We start from the raw sequence: 23,074 nt of genomic DNA on the forward strand, positions 1-23,074 counted from the left end.
GGACTGGAAAACAAACACTTCCTGATCTTGGTGACAGTGCTGGGAAAGGGATTAGACACTAGCCTGCTTTCCTGAGACGCAAAAGAGCTTGATTCTACTCACTGTATTTGACCTACCACTATTTAGTACTCATCAGATCAAAGGACAAGAACAGTGTTCCCAGTTTCTTCATCTTCTCAGCACTCCCTTCTCTCCTACCCCCTCTGTGATTGTACCCCATTAGTCCCTTGAGGTTGCTGCCTTCCTAACTCAACCTGAGATCTTGGTCTTTCTGCAGGGAAGGGTGAGGACCATGAGTCCTGCCTGAGCAATCTTGCCACCCAGACAGGGCAGGCTGGCAGAGCTCATAAACATCACACATTAAATTAAGAACTGGATCCACAGTGATGTAAGCTGCCTGCAAAAACCACAGCAGAAGAACAGCTTCCTCACCTGGAACACCTGGGGGTCCAGTGGGGCCAGCTGGGCCAGGAGGACCTGGTGGGCCTGGCAGAGCAATAGTTGAGGAACCCTCTGAAACACAAGCACATACACTTGTACACATACACATACATACACACATCCAGTGAACGTATAACAAATCTATCCTTAAGGAATCACACATCTATAGCATATGTATTCTCCCAACACAGGGAGTCCCAGTACAGGTCCGACACATAATCAAGATGAATTTAGGAGGCACAGAGAAAACCAGTGTCCTGGGTTCAGCAGTAGCAGTCATTTTTCTCCTTCTTAGTAGCTGGTGCAGTGCTGTGGTTTTGACTTTCGGCCTGGGAACAGCGCTGATAACACCGATAGTTTTAGTTACTGCTCAGATGTTCAGTCTGACCAAGGACTTTGTGAGCCTCATGCTCTGCTAGGGAGGAGGGGAAGCTGGCAGGAAGCAGAGACAGGACACCTGACCCAAACTAGCCAAAGAGGTATTCCATACCACAGCACATCATGGCCAGGATGTAACTGAGAGTTACAAGGAAGGGCTAGTTCACTGCTTGGTTGGGCTGGGTACTGACATGTGGTGAGCGGTTGTATTCTCTTCCCTTGTTATTTCCCTTACCATTATTATCATTGGTGGTAGCAGCAGTGATTTGTGTTATACCTTAGTCACTGGGCTGTTCTTATCTCAACCCATGGGAGTTACATTCTTTCGATTCTCCTCCCCATCCCTTTGGGAGTGGGGGAGAGGAAAAAAGGTGGGGAGTGAGTGAGAGGGCTGGGTGGCTGACTTAAGGCCTGGGCTTAAACCACAACAACCAGAGATAGTCCTCCAAAAGCAGATGTATTTGAACTCTCACAGCACTACTTACCAGCACTTACAACTTTTCCCGGAGCTCCAGGTTCTCCTAAGAAAACAGAGACAAAAGATAAACTTCTGTTTTGGGGAAAATCTGTCACTAGCTCAACATCTTTGTCTTATTAAACATGTGATTTCTATTCTCTTTGCCCTTGATCTCTTGTCTGAGAAGTCATAGCACTAGAAAGTCATGGGGGAAGCAACAGCATTTAGCTGTAGACATCCTCAGATCAGCTTCCCAGGCACTACATCTGTCAGCACAGGCGATAGGCCTTGACTTAGCTGAGACAGCCACACAGCTTCCATGGCAGTCAGCAGCCATCATACTCATATGCTAAGGGCAAAACCAGGTTTGCTAAGGTTTTCTAAGTGTAGAACTTAGATGCCCTGCCTTTCCTGTATACTCAGGCAGGCTTTGCCTACCATCTATTTCTTAAACCTTCCCTTCCTAAAGCCACTAGATGCCACTGTTGATTCAGGGACTGATCACTAGAGCAGATAATCCTCCCGAAAATGAAGTGCTTGGAGAGAAAATGAGTACTGGGGAAGAAACAAAACTCACCTTTAGCCCCTGGTAGGCCTGGGTTGCCTGGAAGTCCTGATAAGAGGTGGACAAACAATTTTAAAAGGTTAGTGCAAACATTCTTTGCTCTGTTTTTTCCGCATACTGCAGTTGAGTTTCACTTGTGGATTTATAGAAGGAGCTCCCTACTCAAGACCCTGGCTTTCAGCATTTAACAAGCAGGTCACTGGCAGCAAGTGGAGGAATTCACAGTGGATTCTAGACTGACCTGTAATGTCCTTGGGTGTAGTTAAGGGCTTCCTTTCTCTCATTGCTCCCTGGATGATAGCCCTCCTAGATTTACCTGTAGCTTCTTCCAGGTACTGCTCCCTGGCTTGAGGCTCCTGGATAAATTCCCTTGTGATTTGCTCCCCAAATCACCTCTGCTTGCAGACATCACTTCCTCTGTTTCCACCTCTATTGCTACATCTTCTCTCCTCTGTTTCTGCTGCTGACTAGAAGGACTTTTCAGTGACGCATAGGGAACTGAAACATATTATTTGCTGCAAACTGTGTTTTAGGAGAGCTAAACTTGCCACACTCCAAGGCTCTGCATTGCTAAGAACTACACACCAACCACAAAACCCGTCTCAGAAGCCAAAGGACATGCAGAAACCTTAGGATCTCACTTTGGAAGACCCAAGCAGCACCGAGGGAAAATTAAAAAGGGTTTCTTTGAGCCCATATCAAAGTGTGTCATTGACAAATTGGAACATGGTGGAAAAGCCTACCTGGTGGTCCTTGGGGTCCTGTGAGACCTGGAAGAAAAAGACAAAAGTTCTAAGAAGTTTCAGGTGGAGAAAGGATAGACAGGGAGAAAAAGATTACATTTACTTGAAATTGAAACACATGATTCACAAGGGGTGTAAACTGGCTTAGCATCTGGTAGGTAAACTGAATGTTGGCTCATAGCAGTTGATGTTCTTGTCTGCAGCATGTGCAATCCTGAGATCACAAAGGGTCTAGATTCCCTGTGTGTCTCCCTTTCATCACCATCTTAGAGTACAGAGATCCTCTGCAAGCCTTAAATTAAGACTGGGAATTGTTGACAAAGACATCTGTGTTCCTGACTAAGCAATAGCATTTTTATTCCCTGTATGCTTTTACCTGGTTCTCCTGCATCTCCAGAGGGTCCTGGGGGGCCTCGGGCTCCTGGCATTCCCATAAGACCTGGTTCACCTAGGGATATAAGCACCATTAACAAGCCAGAAGTCCCTGACTTACAGTCTGCCAATTCATTCAAGCTTGGCCACCAGCTGTCCTGCTGCACTTTCCACCTATTGTATCCTCACAGCCAACTGGCCATTTCCAGGATGAGAGTCTGGGAGATGAAGATCAACAACAGAAGAGTGCTGTAGTGAGAAGAACTGTCACAAGTTTACAGTCAGCTCCATTATACGTCTCAGTTCCATGCTTACATGGTTGACGCTACAGTTCTGAGACAGCAAGATCCCAAAACCTGAATCTACTGCCATCTTTTCCCACCTCTTTCACAAATTAACCTCCTGCCAAATCAGAAAGTACCTGTACTTCTACCTCAGAGAAATCCCTTACCTTTTTCACCTGGCTGTCCATCACGGCCAGCTTGTCCTGTCCAAAGAAAAGAGATTGTTAGGAACCACTGCAGTAGTACACAGTTGCACTGTCCTACAAAGCAGAGCACAGTTCTAAACACAAGAGGGTGGTTTTTCATCATATTGCATCCAAAAAGAAACCTTGCCTGCAGTTACTGAAGATCTAGAAAATAATCACTTGAAATTTAACTGTAGATCATCTTTTCTGAGTATACAGGCTAATCATAGGGTTAGGGTTGGAAAGGACCTTAAGATCATCTAGTTCCAACGCCCCTGCCATGGGCAGGGACACCTCACACTGAACCATCTCACCCAAGGATCTGTCCAACCTGGCCCTGAAAACCACCAGGGATAGAGCATTCACAGCTTCCCTGGGCAACCCATTCCAGTGCCTCACCACCCTCACAGTAAAGAATTTCTTCCTTATATCCAATATAAACTTTCCCTGTTTAAGTTTTAACCCGTTACCCCTTGTTCTATCACTACAGTCCCTAATGAAGAGTCCATCCCCAGCATCCTTACAGACCCCCTTCAGGTACTGGAACACTTCTATGAGGTCTCCACACAGCCTTCTTTTCTCCAGGCTGAACAGCCCCAGCTTTCTCAGCCTGTCTTCATAACAGGAATAATCTTAGCTATCTAGAGAAAAGACCTAGGATCAAAAGTATGATTCCACTCCCATATTGTTTCCTTGTCTATGCTCATAAAGACACACTCTGCATGGAAATAACATTGCCTCACATTTAAACACAGCTGTTTTCTGTTACCCACCTGCAGGTCCTTTAGCCCCTGGCTCTCCTGGAGGACCAGGAGTTCCTCTTGAGCCTTGTTCACCTGCAGCAAAATGGTATGAAAATGAATCAATCAAATCTTGGTGAATATACAATTTATGACTGTCAGCAATAGTGGGTGTTCTGCATTGACAGGATGTTCAGGTCTCATGATTTGTGACTGTCTCTGGGCGTTAGAAAAAGCTCAAGCAACATGAATACAGGGCATGTGAGGGAGAATTTCCCTAAAGCTAAATACAAAGATTGCTACCAAGATTACTGAAACAAGAATGGGATCTATTTGTTTAAAACTTGGGTGCAAAAATAAAACTCCTATAACCAGTAATGTCATTACACTTTTTTTCAGAAGACTAACTTGGATTGGCTGGGCTATACTGTTATTTGAAACTCAAATAACAAATGTGTGTATTAGGTAAGCTGCTACTCCAGGAAAACAATTCACTGACCTGTCATTCCACGAGAACCCTTCTCACCCTGATCACCTGTGGTACAGAAAAGAGAAGGATTCTGTGATATTGTTTCATTGTAAAATGTTTCCATCAGAGAAAATAAAGTCTGCTTCCTGACACTAGCACAGAAGAAAAAGCCAAAAGAGGCTAGGGTTAATACCCATGGACAGTATCCACCTCTAAAGAATCTAAAGAAAATATCCACAAAGACAGTGGATATAACTGATCAACATACCTTTGGGTCCAGGGGCTCCAGCAGCTCCTTTCTCACCTGAAAGATATATGGGTGATTGAAGAATAACAAGAAGTCAGAAGGGAATCTAATGCATCAAGAAAAATCAAGGGAAATACAGATGCTCTGATACCAAACAAACTCAAACCATAAATTCCTTTGCTTCAATACAGCTCCATCCATCCAACCCCATTTCCTCACCTAGACTGCTCTATTGACTCTGTGTCTCCTGTATTTCTCAATACTTATTTGCAATTGCTAACTAAGTTTAGTTCCTCATCCTCTTTCCTCAGTCTTAACTCTTTCCTTTGCCCCTAGCATCAAAATGCTTCATGCTCAGACCAAGTCTGCTACTCAGGGCAGTGCTGGAAAAGTACATCAGTAGTTAGTGCTGCTGTAATTGCCAAGGGGAAGAGAAGCATACCTTTAGCACCTGGGAGACCTGCTTCTCCTCTAAACCCCTGTAGGCCAGGAGGACCTGCAGAAAAATGAGATGGGGGGTTTAATTCATCCCACTGACCATTATGCGCCACTGAAGAAGAAAAGCTATGAGAAGCTGTCACTCTGGTTTTGTTTTCTCTAGTCTCTATATTTAATAGCAAAAGAATGCAGCACTCACCTGGAGGACCTTGTGGGCCTGGAGAACCCATCAGACCTGTGAATAAGGAACATGGATTCTCTTTCAGTAACACCACAATTAGAAAATTAACTTTCAGTTTGGCATCCACAACACAATAGGTGTTCAGCAGGCTGGAATTCCCTCAGCCACTGAAAGAATTTGCATCACCAGCATCCCCAAACCCATGACAACAAATCTACACAACTTAGTTTTTGTGATGTGGAGTAAGTGGTTTTCCCTACAGGTAAAGAGACTCAAGCCTTTCACTTTGGCTGGGATGCCGGGATCTATACTTCAGGGGGGACCAAATTTTTCATAGTGCATTTTTTATTGCAGTTACATGTATTGTAGAGCTGTAACTGTGAGAAGCCTGTTAGGATATGGAGCTTACCTTATTATTTCTGAAAGCAGAGAAAAAAACAGTTGGAAACATCACACATCTTAAAGACTGGTGCTTTGCAAAACCCTGCCAATCCTCATTCTCACTTAAAAATATCCAAGAATTTATTGCTCTAAAGGTTATGTGTACCTACCAAAGTAAATTTTATCTAAAATGAGGACCATTCATTCACTTTTCATGACTGCAGTGCAACACAAGTGAAACAGGAAGGCTGGAGTGCTTATTTACTCCTAACCAGTCTGCTAGGCTCTCTCTGTTCATCTCCATATTTACCTTTAAGGCCAGCAGAACCTGGGGGACCAGGTGGCCCTGGAGGACCTGGCTCACCAATACCACCTGTAGGGGAAGAGCATGAATAGATAATTGTGATCCTGTGTTTCCATTATTTTCCATTATGCTTTCTCTGGCAAGTGTCATGATTAATCTGCTGGTCAGTTTGAAACACCAAAGTAAGCATTCATTGTCCAAGAAAGAAATCCCATCTCATTGGGATTCAGGATGAGCAAGAAATCCCCCAGCTTTGGTGACTTGGGTAACAGGGAAGGCGACCTTGATACTAAGTGCTTTTGTTTCTGCTAAAGTCAAACCTGACTGTGAGACCTGGCAAACCAAAGAACCCTTGTTTACTCAAGTATGGCAAAAAAATCCTTTAGTCCAGATTTGTCTGTGCTGGAAAATGTCTAAAATAACATCTGGATTTGAATAATTAAGTACTATCACTGAGGTGTTTTATAAATCAAACAAATAGGACCAAACTCTAGCTTTTGTTCATCTCTGCTTTATCCAAAAATGGGACACCTAGATCCTACCTCTGTCTCCTTTTTCTCCAAATCCTGGTGGTCCAGGCTCCCCTCGAGGCCCTGGTAGCCCTTCTCGACCTCTCTGTCCCATAGGACCTTCCATGCCTGGATCACCTACAGGAAACAAATGCCTTGTAAAAAAAGGTGTCTTTAGGGAAGGCTTGGGCAAAAGGATCCATGGCCACCTCCATAGGGGAAGGAAACGATCACACCAACTTGGACTCTGTATTCCTATGCCACATGTCAATCAACTGCAAGAGACTCACAGCATTGACAGAGATGCTTACCCATGCTGCCTTTCTGTCCTTTTGGTCCTTCTGGTCCTTGGTGTCCAATTGGACCAGGAATGCCTGGAAAATAAAACACAACAAATGTTCAGAGTTTCTGTCTGGGTGCCATGAAAGAATAACATGTAAATGAGGGGAACCTGAACCCTGGAGGGATTCATCAGCTAGGGTAAAGAAGATATTACTTGGAAGGTAGGTACTTGAACAGGGATCTCTTTGGAAGAACACAATACTTCTAAGAGCACGAGAAAGTTGGGCCAAGTACTCATGCAGCTGTGGGACTCTTTCAGAGGTAGGCTGGGATCTTTACAACCTCAAATTAGGCATGTTTGGCTAAGTGGAAATCAGGCTGAGGCCTTGCTTGTAACCAAGCCTCCAAGCTGTGCCTGTAGCTCAGCACCAAGTGACTTAATAAAGTGACTTAGTCTATGCTAAATATTGACTCTTTAGAGAACCACCTTGAGCTAGCTGTGCAGTTCAAAATTTGTTCCTGCCTACAGTAATGTCACTAAATGTCCTCCCTCAAAGGGGAATTGTACTATTGCCTACCTGGGACACCAGGAAGTCCTCGCTCTCCTGTAGAGAGAAAGAAAAAGACATTCAGTGGGGAATAGGTCTTCCCTGTTTGTCACTTTAGCAAACCTTAAAGCCCCATATAAAGGGCTTTATGTTCCTAGCAAGTTTACAAGTTCTAACACTTCCAGCAATACCACATTGGCCTTCTTGTATTTATGCATTGGACTGAATCATTCACACCATGCAAAATTCTCTGAAGCACTCTGTGATTAAAGCAGGTAGAGCTTGGCTTCAGGAATGACTTTCATCTAGGTGAAAGAAGTTTCTAGATTCAAAGTGAGATCTGCTATGTCTTCTAACGTGAACTCTAAAACTGTCTTGTCTGGAAGAAGAGAAAAAAACCCCAATCATCATAACAGTGTCTGAACTAGAGAATGCATCAGTTTCTCCATTTTACTTGTGGAGTAACAAAAATCCACCTGTTACCCAGGCCCTGTGGCAGGCTGCTGATCTACCTGAGAAAGCAGGTAACTCCCAACTCACCTCTGGGACCTTGCATTCCCATGTCACCTAAGTGGGAAAAAAAATTAAATTAGGAGAGATGCTAGAGCTATTTCCAACACCTATTCATTCATTTTGTTTTTCTGGTTGCTTTCCCACCTTCAATGAAATACAAAGGAGTTTTGGGTGAACAGGGATACTTCACACTTGAACAGTGCAGGATCAGACCCATTGCATTAGTGGTGCAATGCAAGATTCGACTTCCTGTATTAGTTCTGCATGGGATCAGGCCCTCTACACTTCATACAACAAACTAGCTTTACACTCTAGTAGGACAAGGAAGGAGATCATCCCTTTGTATTTGGCACTGGTGAGACTGCACCTAGAACAACATGTTTTTGGTCTCCTCACTACAAGAGAGATATTAAGGTGCTGGAGCAGGTCCAGAGAAGGGCAAAAAAGCTGGAGCACAAGTGTGAGGAGGAGTGGCTGAGGGAACTGGCGTTGTTCAGTCTGGAGAAGAGAAGGGTCAGGGGAGACCTTATCACTCTCTACAACTACCTGAAAGGGGGATGGAGAGAGGAGGAGGCTGGTTTCTTCTCCTGAGTAACAAGCAATAGGACAAGGGGAAACAGCCTCAAGTTGTGCCGGGGGAGTTTTCGATTGGATATTAGGAACAATTTCTTCACCAAGAGGGTTGTCAAACACTGGAACAGGTGCTCAGGGAGCTGGCTGAGTCACCAGTTCTGGAACTATTTAAAAGACGTTTAGAAGTGGCACTTGGGGACATGGTTTAGTGGTGGACTTGGAAGTGTTATGTTTACAGTTGGACTGGATGATCTTAAAGGTCTTTTCCAACCTAAAGGATTATGTGATTCTTTTTGTTCAAGTATAAACCGGATTCATCTTTCTCACTGGCAGTTGCTGCCTCTGGCAACATCCAGCCCAAACTTGGGCATTGCCAGAGTAAGGAATAGGACAGGGGAAGAGAAGGACTATATGGTTGTACCTTTCTCACCAGGTTCTCCTCTCTCCCCTCGGAAGTAGCCTGTAACAGAAAGTGAAGGGGCTCTTAGAGCTCATCACACAACAGAATAGCTACTTGCTTCATGTACAAGGATCCTTCTATTTGGAGCTTGAGTCTGTAGGCAGCACAGGCTATCAAGCCCAGCACAGCTTTCTAAGTAGTTTTCTCAGCAAATTTGCTTTTGCAAATACATGAAACCTCTGAAGCTGGGAGAATGGAGGCTCCTCTGATCTTAACCTATTTCCATCATCTGCTAAACAGAAGTAAATTGTTTTCCCTTTCTAACAAAAGTAGCATGAGAAACAAAGTGTGGGCTCATTTTTCTGGGTAGTTCTTTCAAAATGGAAAGCTTCTTTGCTGCAGCAAACATGGTACGACCTGTCACAGGATGGCATATCCACAAACTTCTTTCTTCTCTTTTCTGCTGCATTTTAAGAGATGCACCACCAGCGTAAGTGGTAGCTCTCTGAGCTCCAGCACAGCCTGTCTGTGAGGACAGGTAAGGGCATTATTTTTGGCAGACTTCATTGCACTCTAGAAGTCCTGATCTTTAGGCCCTTGGGCAAGAAAATCTTCCCACTCCCTTCCAAATAACCTGGTCTCAGGCAGCACCACAGCTATTCACTCTGCTCACCTCGTTCCATTTCCTTGTTCAGTCTGCTCTTCACCATCAGCCAGACTGCCTCTTCATTTTCATAAGGGAAGCTTGAGGAGGGTGAAATACCATGAAGAAAGTCTACTCTTGAAACATCCTTTTCTATTTTTGAATTCCCTTGGTTAATTGCCAGAAGGCCGCCATTGATTCTTTCCAGGTCTTCCACACGAGCTTTCAGCTTTCTCACCTCTTCCGCTGGAAGTTAAAGTAAAATGCTAGGGAACAGCTGTTGCCACAGATGCATGCCTGAAATACCTACTTCTAACAGCAGGGATCAGGCAACACTGTGTCAGATAGCTATGGCCACTGAGTTTTGCAGGACTGCTTTTTGTATTTATTCTTCTAGCAGGGATATCTGAAGTTAAAATGACAACTTTGGAATCTGTTAGTCTCTGAGAAGACCTCAGATCTCAGTAGTTTTCCTAACCTACTCACCTCAAGACTACATAACCCCTCATTAAATTTTATATTCCTTATCCATTCTTTCTGTACATTTGTAATATCTTAGTGGCAGTCAAGTTGAATGTGCTCCTCCTCATCTCTTTGGCTTGCTGTCTCTGGTAATTGGCCTCTTTACCAGCTTATGCCCTCTTTCTATCCCATTCAACATTTTGTTCCTCAGTTATTTCTTACCCAGAGCTATGAGTCCAAAAAGCAATCCAAGGAGAAGCAACCAGGCCAGAAGCAAACCCAGGAGCCATTTCCACCAGCTACAGCAGGAACTACAGGGACACCAGGATGGTGCTGATCCGACTGCACCCCCCACATCACCATTCCGTATTTCTGGAAGAAGGAAGGGGCAGTCTCCTGGTTAATGAAGTGTTCCTTAACTTCAATCAATAATCTCTTATAATAAGGACACCAAGTCTAATCCATTATACAAAGGGCTATGGAGAAAAATCTTTACATCCCACTCTGCACACGGTGCATGTAACTCTTGTCCCTGTGGAAGCTGGGAACATCATTCTCAATGAGAATTCCAACAGGGGACAACACTCAGTGCATTTTATGATAACAACTGAAAAATATGGTTCCCTTGAGATCACCCATGTCACTTAAGGATTGTTTTTTTTACATATCGTGCTTTGGCACTTCTTCCAGTTAAAGTCTAAATTGCATCAGTTACCTGCATAAGCTGCTTTGTCCCTTGTTGCTGCTGATTTTAGTCCTCCTGTTTTAACAGCAATAAAAGAGGTTTTAAAAGTCTTTCTGTGCATTACTGAAGTTAGAGCATTAGCTTGAAAGAGGAAGGCAGTAATGGAAGCAGGAGGAAGTTCTATTCTTTTTTCCACAAGGACAAACTCTTACCATTTGCATCTGATTTTATGCCAGTATCTGTAGTATAAGAGGAGGTCAATCCCTGCTTCTCTTTCTTCAAAGTGTCTTCTGCAAAGGATCCTGAACAGGTAATTAAAATCATTACATCAGAAGTTCATCCAAGCCTATTTTTCTCTTTGGCAAAAGGCATATTTTTCATTGGGATGACAAAATAGCTCTGCCTTTTTTTTTCTTTCAAAGCTCCTGAGCTTTGCAAAATATTCCAAGGCACAATCTGAAGCTTCAAATGCAAAAGCTAGACCTAGATTGCAGCTGCCACAGTCAAAGGCTAACTGCCTGTCAGAGCTTCGTTTGACTTGCAGAGTTTTGAGTCAGATGTCCTGAACTCTGAACTCCCCCCATTTCTCTGCCCTAGCATATCCACATGTCCAGAAGAAAAGTTACCTCCATTAAGTCCAGTGGTAGAGGCACTAAAGACTTTACCACTGTCCTTGTTCATGATCAAGCGCTCCACCTCCTTTGCTGGGGCATTCTCCTTCTCCAGCAGCAGGAACTTGCAGTCTTTGCGCAGAATGTCTTCTCCCTGGGAGCTCAAAACTGTTCCCCCTGCGATATTGATAATGGATTGGAATGAGGAGGAGATGAGTGTGGGCCACTGAGTCATAACTGCAAGCCACAAGCCTTTTGTTCATTAAAATATGCAGTTCCGTTGTGATTGGAGTTGCCACGGTTATAAGCACTGAGTAAGAGACACACTGCTCACTGAAGCTAAGAGGAGACCTGTGTGTGTCATTAGGTTTCTTTACAGATGTGTATTTCACTAGCAGGGAAGCAACTGCAACCAGAAATGGAGAGCGTCTGGAATTCAGTCACATGAAGAAATTATCTGACCAATGATATCTTTGCTTCTCAAACACATTTACTATAGAATCACAGAAACTCAGTCTGAGAGAGACATTCAAGGGCCACCAGAACCAGCACAGGTTAAGTTGAGGAGCAGCTTTAGCAGACCTACTCTGTCAAGCACAAAGGACTCCATATCCTTAGGAGGCAGGCATGGCTATGGGGCACTGAACTGTAGCTTACTGAGGTTTGGCAGAGGCCAAGCAAGGCTCAAAAACATTGGTGTGGTCACTCTTCTGCAATCAGAAAGTACCAAGTATGCTTTGAGCGGTGTACAAACCTGAATTTGTACACAAATTGACACAACACTGAAAATCAAGATAACTGTAATGGTATTATTCCATCACTCTAACACAAACCTGGAGTAAACCTGTATTAGAAATGTTATCATAACTTCTGTGGTATTTACACCTATTTTTAAGCCTCATCTTTGGAATTCCTTGGATTACAAAAGAAACTTGGCTTCCCTCACACACACACACACAAAAACCAACCCTAATTTATAGATCTCAGTTGCAGAAGCAAGCTGGATAAGATGAATCCCAACCATTCAAGACTACAGGCCAGGAGAAAGAACTCCTCTCTTTTAAAAACAAATAGTCTGATCATATGTAAGTCAATCCCTTGATTTTTTTCAGTGGTTGAGGCTGGTACTACTGCAAAGTGATGTTTAAGAGCAACCTTGCAAATGTTTTGGCTTCAAATAAAGCATGATTTCACACATGTGATCTTCTATCCGTGACCTACCTGTTGAGCAGAAATAGCTGAAATTAAATCAGCTATTCCATTAGAACAGCTCACTTGCTCATGCTTAGTTTCTAATTAATTTGCTTTCTATTCAGAAAGTTACTGGTAGGAGACCTGGCTAGTGACATGTCCTGCTCCTGAGGAGCAAGTGTTAGTGTCAGTCAGTTGGATGAATCTCTGACTCATTTTTATCATGATATGCTTGTTAAGGCCATGCCTAAACAACTGTGAATGACACACCTGCTGTGGTAGACACACCAGTACTTGCCATGGTGTTGCTCTGTGAAGTGTTCTTCATCCCATATGCTGCAAAGAAGAAATTTGAGAATGAAGAGATGAAGGATAACAAGGTATCCACACACCAACTTGGTCTGCACACCATTTCAAAAGCCTTTTCTCATTCAAGGTATTTAGGACAATTCAAACAAGCAAGGAAATCCCCAGGAAGCAAATCTCTAATGCTTCCATAGGCACTGGGTGCTGTTCTTGCCCATAAGAGGTAAAGGAAATGTTCCTCAATATCACTTTATATGATGCTGTGCCTCAAAAGATGATCATGAAGGAGCCTCTGTCAACATGAACTGTCTAGTCACTATAGAAAAGGTGGGAGAAGGCAGCACACATTGTGTGACCATCACACTTTTTCTAGGCTCAAATTGTACTGACCTGCAGAAGCTGCAGTAGCATTCTGGGGCAGGGTTGAAGAGCTTGGAGACAGGTTGTTTTGAACTCCAAACACTGCAAAGAAAAACATTGCCATAGGGGTTATAGGAGTCCTGCAGTGCAGGTGATATTCCACCTAAAACCAAAACTACCAGTCAGCTGGAGGCATCACAGGACTAAGCATTTCTGTTCAAAGATCTTCCTCACAAGATGTTTTTTTCCTTAGATCATTTTGCTGTATAAGTTATTGCTGCCCCAGGACAATGATGATCACTTTAAAACATGATCTCAAGTTTGACTGTGAGGCCACTCACATGCTAATTGCTGCAGGTAGGGCACTTGGCAAAAAAGTAAATTCAGAAAACTGGCTTGGACTGACCATGGTAGATTTAAGGATCTAACTGTACAGTGTGTACTGTCAAAGTACTGCCCAGAGAGAAGCGAACAGCTTGGCAGGTGACACCTTTGGTGCCAGAATCAGTGTGTACAGTGTACAGGCTGCTCTCATACACCCTGCTCTCTTCGCAGGCCCAGTGAGAGACCCTGCATGATGGCACTGTGCTGCGTAGACACAGTGTGTCTATAGACATGTGTGGATTAGGACATGAGTCTATTTTTTAAGGCATTATCCTGAGTTGTTCTAGGGAAGAAACAGGCTACCCTAACAGACAAATTATTCTCCTTGGAAAATCTCTAGCGTTCCCTGCCTCCCAGACAAAAATCGTCAGGAGCTAACACCAGCTATAGAGGTCTGACTTTGAATAAATCCACTGTAAATATATAGCTGTGGTATGTAGATAAGCTGCTGACACTGAGATGAGGAACAGAAGAGAAATAGAATGACATTGGTACTATTTCATTGTACGTGTCTCTCAGGACTGTGGTGATGAAGGGAATAAGGTAATTCTGACCTGTAGAGGAAGCGCTCAGGCCTGCGTTCAGAGTATGAGTGCTGGGAGCCAGGTTATTTGGGACACCAAAAACTGCAAAAAGAGGAGGTGAAATGTTACTTCCCTGGAATCAGAAATCCAGCGCCCGAAGCTCAGTGGCACACTCACAGAAATTAAGTCAGGGTCACTGTGAAATGCAGTTAATGATATGCACAATAATTGCAGAAAGGAAAAATCTTGACAATTGTGATACCAAACCACTCTGTTACTAAATTGAAAAAGGGGAGAAAATCCTGCATCAGACAATTTTCAATCATGTGACAGTGTGAGAAAGCAAAGCTTTTAATAGTATGCTATCATAAAGCTTCCTATTTTTCTCTGCAGCTGGGAAATGCAGCATCCCTGGCATTCAGGTCTTATAATGTATAAACACACTCAACACTTCTAACATTTAAGATTACAGCTTTAGTGTATGAGGACTGAAGGATTAGACCCAGTTGTTTTTACAACGGGCTAGGATAATTCAATGTTAACTAGAGTCTAAAACTAGTTTTTATATGGAACGTGAGCCTGACCTCATTGACAAAGCTATCATCAAAATTTTAGAAACAGATCACAATAAGGAAAATATATCCTCACAAAGCGGGGTTTTCAAATAGAGTCAGTGTAGAAGCAGAGAGCACCAAGTTACAGAAAAACAGAGAAAATTCAAGCATAACCCCTGCTATCTCAATTCTCCCATCACTTTAGCTCTTCTTGCCGTGCAAAAACCCCCCACTGCTGTTGACCCAGTTTCATTATGGAATTCTATCCTTCAAGCCTGGACGGTCCAGGAAGCATACCTGAACCTGTAGAGTGAGACATAGCATTGATCAAGGAAGAGCTGTTATGGTATCCACCAAGGGAAGACCCAGCAGGCAGAGTGGATGACCACATGTATGAAGGGAGAGCGGTATTCAGTACGGTTGTATCATATGTCCCCGACACTGTATAAAAACCAAACAGAAGTGTGTTTTGATAAGACCAGGCATATGGCTCAGCATGCATTGCAGCTTTACATGGCAAATAACTTCATCTGCCTTAAATTTCAATTACCCTTGTGGAGTCAATGCAGTGACTCCAGATCAACATGGTATAACTGATCTCAAATGACGGGTGATTAAAGCCCATCTGAATTTTAACCAATGGAATAAAGATTGATCTGGTAGCATTATCATTCACAAAACCTTGAAGAGATTTCATTGTTGTTCATGCTGATACTAGAATAAAACACTTCAGTCCACCATTCTGTTAATTAATGATCCTGGGCCATGGGATGTATTTTGCTTCCCATAGGTGGATTTGATTGGTTCACTAGTGTATTGGGCTAAAATTCACAGTTTTAGACAGGATTTGAACCATGTGCAAGTGAAAAGGTATTGCTTGCTCCTAGATACTGGTGGAGGACAGTGGAGTGAATGTGAATACCACTGCCTCAAGCCCTGTGGTGAGGCTTATAAAAGCTGGTTATAGTATTTTAAGTACCACTTCTATTATTTTCAAGTTCTAGTGATCTCTGAAGCGTGTTGTGTGCACAATAAATCAAACACTGACCCAAATGTCTTCAGTGCTATCTCCATCTTTCTTGAAGATAACAGATCAAATTGCTTCAAGAGGTATTTGCTTACAGCTCTTGCCTATGCCAGAAGCACCTCTGAATTAAAGCTGGTGGCAGCAGGAACTGGCTTATTTTTATGGAAATTAGACAAGTAACTAGGATGCTACCCAAGATGGCTCTTGTTAGGACAACATCTGGACAGCCCTGCAGCATTCTGACCCTTTTTCTGTATTGCCACCACTGTCTGGGACAGAAACTGTGTTTTCTTACTCAGATGTTCTTAGCAACTGGGTATTTTTATGGCAAATAATGTTTGGAATGGCTCCAGCATTGCCAAGTACCTGACTGAGAGCTCTCTGTAACCATCTTTGTCTCCACCACAGCCTTTTTTGGTATCGGGAGTGTACTTGATGGTGATCGAGTAGGGCTGCAGCTGGCTGATCGACTTCCTTTCAGCAAACGTTTCACATCATCCAGTTCTGTCCCTGTCAGGAAAAGAAACATGTCCAGATCACCCAAAAGCCATTGTTTCATTGATCTATAATCTTGCCCTGGCTAAACCATTCAGTGTCATTTACATGTGTGTCGATGAAGTTGTACTTTCTGGGGGTGCCACTTACTAACAAAGCTTCAGGGCCTCTCTTTCTGGCACTAAGTACAACTACACTCTTGCAAGACCACCACCTAACACACAGCATGCTTCCTTGTTCAGAAAGGGGAGACGAATGTTCTTAACAGGGAAAAGAATTACATGCTGCTGTCATCATGAAGACTGGACCCCAGAGACACTGCAAACATACCCACAGCAGCAACATCCTCTGTCGTATACCTGATCCCCCTGGAATAAAAGCCATGGCACTTACATCTGCCAGAAGGAGATGCACTCTGCAGTCGGACTCGTATTTCACTCTCTGGAAAAAGCAAAAGCAGATCATGAATATGGAGTGAGATGTGTTTGTGCCCTGGGCTGGGAATGAATCTTTAGGCAGAGCCAAATTTTTCCCTTCTTGTTGTCTATGCTCCACCTTGCTGTCTTGCTGCTTTATCTGAACTGCACTTATGGCCCAATGTGAACTGGCTGTAAATTGCTTTGGGTGATTTTTTGTTTTGGGGTCACATTTTGCTACATTTAATTCCAGAGAGGTTTACTCAGTGAGGGCCTCTGTTGAAGTCAAAAGCATTGTTACTGCCAGATATACAGAAGGCCTACTCCATATATGCAGTCCTCAATCACATTGATATTCCCACTCATCACAAATATTGTTATTATCGTCCTTCTGGACGCAAACTTAGAGAGCCAAAAGAAGCTTAGTAAGTACACAAATTGCCCACTACTTCTTGGGTAAAATTCACACTACAATGGGCGCTATGATTTAGTCTCTTACAACTTGCTGACTTCTCTTCTGACTCACTGAATGTAACCAGGCCAGTTTAAGTAAATATTCTCACTAGGTACTTGATTTTATTACTGACTTCTACTGTCCAGCACAAGCGACTATGGAGTTAATACGATTTGGCTGGGGCAAGCCTTTAAGCTTGCTACCCATAAGCAAACTTATCAGCCAGGACATGTGACACATACTCCTGAAGATGAAATCTGGCAGTGCATGCACTATAAAAGACACACTAGCCTTGGCATTCATGTGGAGAAGCTGATGGATTGGAATTATTTTCTGAAGTAATATGAGAAACTGGAGCTAATTCTCTGGTGTCTGTTTTATTATGTATGGCCTAGTTCTGCTGGGAGCTTATGTAAGTGTGCTAGAGGAGACTGTGAAGATCTGAGGCAGAATAATTGGTAGCTCTGACACTCCAATAGAAGTGTGCAAGAGCACACTTTGATTTATATCCACTGCTAAAATTAACTTGGATAAAGTGACATTATAGTTTCCTCTTCAAGCAGCTGGGAACAGATATTACACACTTACAGACCAAGATAGCCTTTCTTTCCCCAGCATTGCTAATAAATTATTAGAAGACCTGAATGATTTAAACAATGCAGATCTTTAAAGTGATCTGGCTAAATAGACCACAGCAAGACCATAATTTCCTCACCATCTCCTTAGTACGAGCATGATATCATTTCAGGGTATGCCCTTACAGTTTGTAAGATAGATCACGTTAGGAGGAACATGAATACACTATATTCATGTTGATAGCAATTACTATAAATATGTCATAAGCAGGTCACAGAGCACAGACGGATTGAGTTATCATAGTGAACGGACAAAAATGAAAGATGATGTCCTATGCTCCCAGTTGCCCAGCTCCTCAAATAGATCCTCTTTTCTGACAGTCCAAACCACCATGACCTTCACTAGGGTCAATTTTTACACTGAGGGTGCATAAGCAATTGCTTACCGATAAATGGTTCACATCTGCAGTAGCGTAAATCCGCGTACCTCATCCTACTACTCTGCACTTACTGACTGCAGCTAAGGAACAGGTCCATTTAACACACCCTGAATAAAAAACAAAAGAGGCTCCTAAAAGAACAGTATCACTCACCTCGACTTTGGCTTCTCCCTCTTGTGGCTGCAGATGCTGTGAACAGCAATGAGAGTAAAGCAATATTAGGGTTTACTGCCCATGACATCTCAGAAAATTAACACATGATCTTGCTCAGAGTGCTCAGACAGTAACCTTTACTTGGGGCACAGCTGGGGAAATTGAACCCTCAGAGTTTTTACCATGCCCCTTTAGACTATAAGGTATCTAAAGAATCAGTAGCACCTTGAGCATTTCTGGACCAATTGCTGTTTCTTTTTGTACTTATAAATGCACACGGATGACAATTGCCTATTTCAATTGCCCAAAAGGAAGCTAATGAGGCTGTTTACCCCATCAACTAAGGTTGGACACTGTGAAACCCTGCCTTCTCTCTGAGCTCTAAGTCTTTCTGAGAAGGACTGCCTGATCATATTGTTTCACTATGTACAGTGAGTAAAACTGGCAGCTCAGAGTTTAGACAGGGTAACCTCATACCTGCTGACAATGTTTAGTGTAAATATATCACTTGATAGAGAGTTCACCTTCCCATATTAATATGCTGAAGTCTAGAAAATTGCTACTGGAAAAGCATATGTAGCAATGCTCAAGATCATGAGTCTGGGCTTTCTTGCTTGGAGCTGTTCTTCCAGTTATGTATGGCAGAGCAGAGGGAAGGAAATGATACAATGCACGTCATGTCTATGTTCTCCCATCCATGTCCTGTGCCATATGGGGAGCATAACAAGAGCAGCTGAGGGTAGCAGATATACAGTATGCATCCTCTGAGTATGCATCAGCTAGAGACCCTGCTGTCAGCTCTGAATGTAAACCCCAAATAACTCCTCCAAAGTCATGGAGCTGCACTGGCTGCTCAATACAGAGGAAGTATAGGTAGGGCAAGACACAGCAATATGCAAAAAGCCACCGTAGTCACCAACTCACATGACCTTGCCATCAAGTTCAGAGGAACAGCTCTAAAAAGAACATACCAAACTCTTTTCTGGGAAACTCAGGAGAAGAGTTGGCACTGGAGCTCCCTGCAGAGAATAGAAAGGTGTTCATTAATACTTTGCACAAGATCATTAAAAGCTTTCAAAACATGTCTTTCTGGTAACCGTCTAATCCCAGTGGGCAACAAACATTTCCATTTAAAAAAAAAAAAGAGATGTTCAGGATTACATGAAAGGGCTGCTAATGTCTTTCATCAAAAATATGTCACAACTCCTTTTAGGAATGAGCGTTTCTATCCATAGGAGTTAATCATTAAAATGTGTCCCTGACGGCTTATTTCCTAGCAAAACCACAATGGTATTCTTGTGCTATTTGGAACAAACCTGCATTAATGCAACCTCAGAGTTCACTACACATTGCCTCCTTATGGCATATTCTGTGATACCTTCGTATGTTGCATGGCGGTTGACATAGGTTTTTCTTTCAAATGTCGAGCCAGGTGATTTGGTGAGAGTAGAGCTGGGAGACTGGGTTTGTCTGTAGCCAGAAGATGACATTGAATTCAATCTACCACTTCCACCTATAGGTAAAACAAAATACAGTCGGCAAATTGAAGACATGGTCTGGATGTACACTGTGGATGCCCTGGGTGCTTTATGTTGCTGTTGTCTGAGCTGGACAAATTTGCATTGGTACCTCACAACTCTACACTGGCAAGAACAACATTTGGGTCTAACTCTGACTGTTCTCACCATGTAGTGCAGGGAGAAGTATTTGTTATCGTTGTGTTTTCAAAACAAACATTGTCAATGATATATATATGACAGTAGGTTTTGGCCTAGGATGATGAATGAGCCATCTCCCCTGAGCAGGACTACCTGGCTCTTGATGGTGCTGGGTTTTGGTTTGGATACAGATCTGCCTGTAAACTCAAGCGTTACATGACACAGACCACAAAAAACGGGAGACTTTAAAGCCAAACTCAAAGTGCTGAAGGATACAGTTCATGAGAAAAGGGAAAGCAGAGATAAGTCCACTTCCCTTCCAAAGCAGGTATCCATACTTTCACTTAGTCATGCCTTAGTCAGTTCACTTTCTGGAGAAGTGACTGAGGTGTGCATCAGGCCCAAGGCATCCTGAAGATTTTTAGAGTCTGTTATATTTCAACAGAAGAAAGAATTTCCCTCCTAATTTACATCAGTGATGTGGAGAAAGAACCAAGCAGACATAACTAATGTGTCCATACTCTTGTATGGAATCAAATCCTGGAGTATGAGCAGATAGCAGCAAAAAGGGGGCCCTGTAATAAAGTGCACCATATCCATGCTGATCAGCAGGATCAGACTGGATATTGTTTACCCATCCCTGCAAAAAGAACATGTCCATGTGATCTCAACAGAGTGCTTTCTTGCCAACTTTCCCCTCTACAAGGACCTGTATTGTTCTGTAACTTTTTGACTTAATTCAGCAGGAAGAACTACTGTGACAAGCAGGGCTCTGCTAGAGGCATTCTGCAGGCAGAGATTAGAAAATGCTTCATGAAACGTCAGGAACTCATTATCTCTAAAGTTCAGGTTCTTTTCTCTTCCTCCACACACTCAAAATAAATAACAAGGGAGATGGCAATCCTGCCACAGTTGTCTGAGTTTGCAGGGCTGGGCTCAGTTCTCACACTGGTGCCAGTCCAGACAATTACACTGACATCTCCCTTCACTGGAGTTACTTCACATCTCCTCTGAGGCAAAGTGATTCCATAGTCTAGCTTTTAATTGGTATGGAGGTGTCTGTCAGATCTACTGGGTACGCCTAACCCTCCCGTTGAGCTTCCAGACTGCACTTCACTCCCTTTGGTTTGACAACTCTTTCAGGGCATGGAGGATATTTTTTACAAGGGTAGTTATACAGTCTGGCCCACTGAGGATAGAGAGGGGTGTGCCAGAAACCTGATTAGGAAGCTTATTCTTCAGACACCTTCGCTACAACAATCTAACAGCTGGGCAAAGAATGTTGTTAGAGAAGAACCCACAGAGTAGACAGCACATACTGATTTAGCACATCCAGAAAATCTGGCAGACCGTTTCAAAGTGCTAAGGCCATGGATGAATACACACACAGAGGAAAATATTTTCTAGGAAATTTTGTAATAATATTCTATCCTGAGCAAGATCAACAAAACGATTTGTCAAAACTGTCTTTGGAACAAGAATGGTCAGAATGATTGTGATTCGGAAATCAATCCTGAAAGAAGGAAAATCTGGGTTCTAAATGACTTCCTAACAATAGTAGGAATGACATTTTGTGTTGTTGCTTCCCTGAAATCAAGTTTTCCCTGTGGAAAATGGGAATTTTGCCATTTACTCACTCATCCTCACACCCAGCTTTAGAGAAGGAATACCTTTGTCTTGACTGTTTGCCACTTCTACTTCCACAAATCTTATTTTCCCTACCTCTGGCTCATCCTACTCCCCTGGCCTGAATTTCTCCTCAGATCATTTCAGCTGCCCTTGCTCTCTTTTTGCTCACTGTGCAACGCCCTAATTCCTTACTTGAAGTCACATAGCTGCTGCTATGGGTGTAAGATCTCTTTTCCACTCCACTCCCTCCAGTGTGGGATGACGTTTTGAGCCCACTGCTGCTCCCTCCTTCTGGAAGAGATAAGCACAAAATGAGATATTCTCTCAAGGTAAAAGATCAGAACAGCAGCAACACTGCAAGACAAGCCAGTAGGTACCCAAAGCTGTCCTCACAATAACAAATATAGCTTCATGTCTGGTGAGATACCAAAACTGCAGGGAAGTGTCCTGGCAGGTTAGATAAAACATTCAGACTGCAAACCCAGCAGGTCTGTATTCAAGTTTTGCTCCACAGATGGACTGAAGGATACTCCTGATAACCCTCATCATAAATGAGATGCAATTCCTTTCCAACCCAGCTGGAGCAAGCTAATAAAGAATATGGTGCCACAAAGAGCGTAGAGGATTCTTCCCTGCTTGGTACTTGTACTTCCCTACAGAAGTAGAAATCACCCATGACACCTGACATTACCCAGAAAGATTCACTCACTGTTGTCAGCTGGGTAAGATGACAGAAGAATACACCTCAGCTCCAGCAGTGGAGGCTGCAGACCCATCACTTTTGACCCTTGTCCCCAAGAGACAGTCAGCACTGGAGACCCTCTATCTGGGTTTAAGCCCTTGGAGAGTCTGGTCTACCAGTCTTAGTGGACTATGCAGCTTTGTTTCTGACAGTATCCAGACAGCTTCCCACATCCTACTTCCTGCATATTCTCTAGTAAAAAGTATTTTGGGAGAAGCATTTCTGAAAATAGCTCCTCTTTGGGTGTGAATCTTTTTTGCACGGAGACTGCCCACACCCAGGGATTTATGGAAATAATGTAGTCAAAAAGCATGGAGGAGCACAGAACAGCAGAAGTAATGTAATGACAGTTACTTACTGGGTGGCAAGGACGTCAGTCTTGTGGTCACAGTCTCTGTAATAACTGAAGAAAGAAAAGGATGCAGAAGTATTGGCATGTTAATATAGCCAAACAAGATCAATGTTCTACTTAACTTCCATGGAAGAACATGACTTAGTCAAAGGTGGTCTCATTTAGAGAACAGTCCATTAAGACCACACTGCTTGGAGACTGCAGTCTCATTAGTACCCAATGCTGTGTGTTTTCAAGCCTTCCTACCTCTACAGTAACTAGGGACATGCTGCCATGAAACACTTTTGTTCTTCACAAGATCCCTGTAAAACATGGAAGTACTATTATTCCTGGGCACAGCCATTGCTGGAAGAGCAGCCCCCTTACTAGCTTCCTCCTCGTTAATTCCCATAATGCCAGCAGG

At 43.2% G+C, this 23,074-nt stretch overlaps 1 protein-coding gene across 1 annotated transcript in view; it reads right to left on the reverse strand.

Moving 5' to 3' along the window:
- The window catches only part of COL17A1 (collagen type XVII alpha 1 chain), a 41,303-nt gene that overhangs the window by 13,092 nt on the left and 5,137 nt on the right, over positions 1-23,074 (reverse strand). Inside the window, 33 exon segments of the mRNA XM_057421080.1 lie at positions 433-513; positions 1,305-1,340; positions 1,854-1,889; positions 2,585-2,611; positions 2,961-3,032; positions 3,408-3,443; positions 4,199-4,261; positions 4,665-4,700; positions 4,903-4,938; positions 5,324-5,377; positions 5,519-5,554; positions 6,192-6,254; positions 6,728-6,832; positions 7,006-7,068; positions 7,555-7,581; positions 8,065-8,091; positions 9,032-9,070; positions 9,684-9,899; positions 10,338-10,487; positions 10,831-10,875; positions 11,013-11,102; positions 11,427-11,588; positions 12,873-12,938; positions 13,299-13,370; positions 14,207-14,278; positions 15,028-15,171; positions 16,124-16,267; positions 16,646-16,693; positions 18,291-18,326; positions 19,262-19,309; positions 19,669-19,803; positions 21,770-21,868; positions 22,678-22,722. Of these exon segments, the coding sequence (XP_057277063.1) occupies positions 433-513; positions 1,305-1,340; positions 1,854-1,889; positions 2,585-2,611; positions 2,961-3,032; positions 3,408-3,443; positions 4,199-4,261; positions 4,665-4,700; positions 4,903-4,938; positions 5,324-5,377; positions 5,519-5,554; positions 6,192-6,254; positions 6,728-6,832; positions 7,006-7,068; positions 7,555-7,581; positions 8,065-8,091; positions 9,032-9,070; positions 9,684-9,899; positions 10,338-10,487; positions 10,831-10,875; positions 11,013-11,102; positions 11,427-11,588; positions 12,873-12,938; positions 13,299-13,370; positions 14,207-14,278; positions 15,028-15,171; positions 16,124-16,267; positions 16,646-16,693; positions 18,291-18,326; positions 19,262-19,309; positions 19,669-19,803; positions 21,770-21,868; positions 22,678-22,722 (2,409 nt within the window).

This window comes from Pezoporus wallicus, unplaced genomic scaffold (genome assembly GCF_028554395.1).
Source record: "Pezoporus wallicus isolate ANWC-B61680 ecotype Strahan unplaced genomic scaffold, APGP_CSIRO_Pwel_v1 contig_3365, whole genome shotgun sequence".
In the NCBI taxonomy this organism is placed as follows: Eukaryota; Metazoa; Chordata; class Aves; order Psittaciformes; family Psittacidae; genus Pezoporus; species Pezoporus wallicus.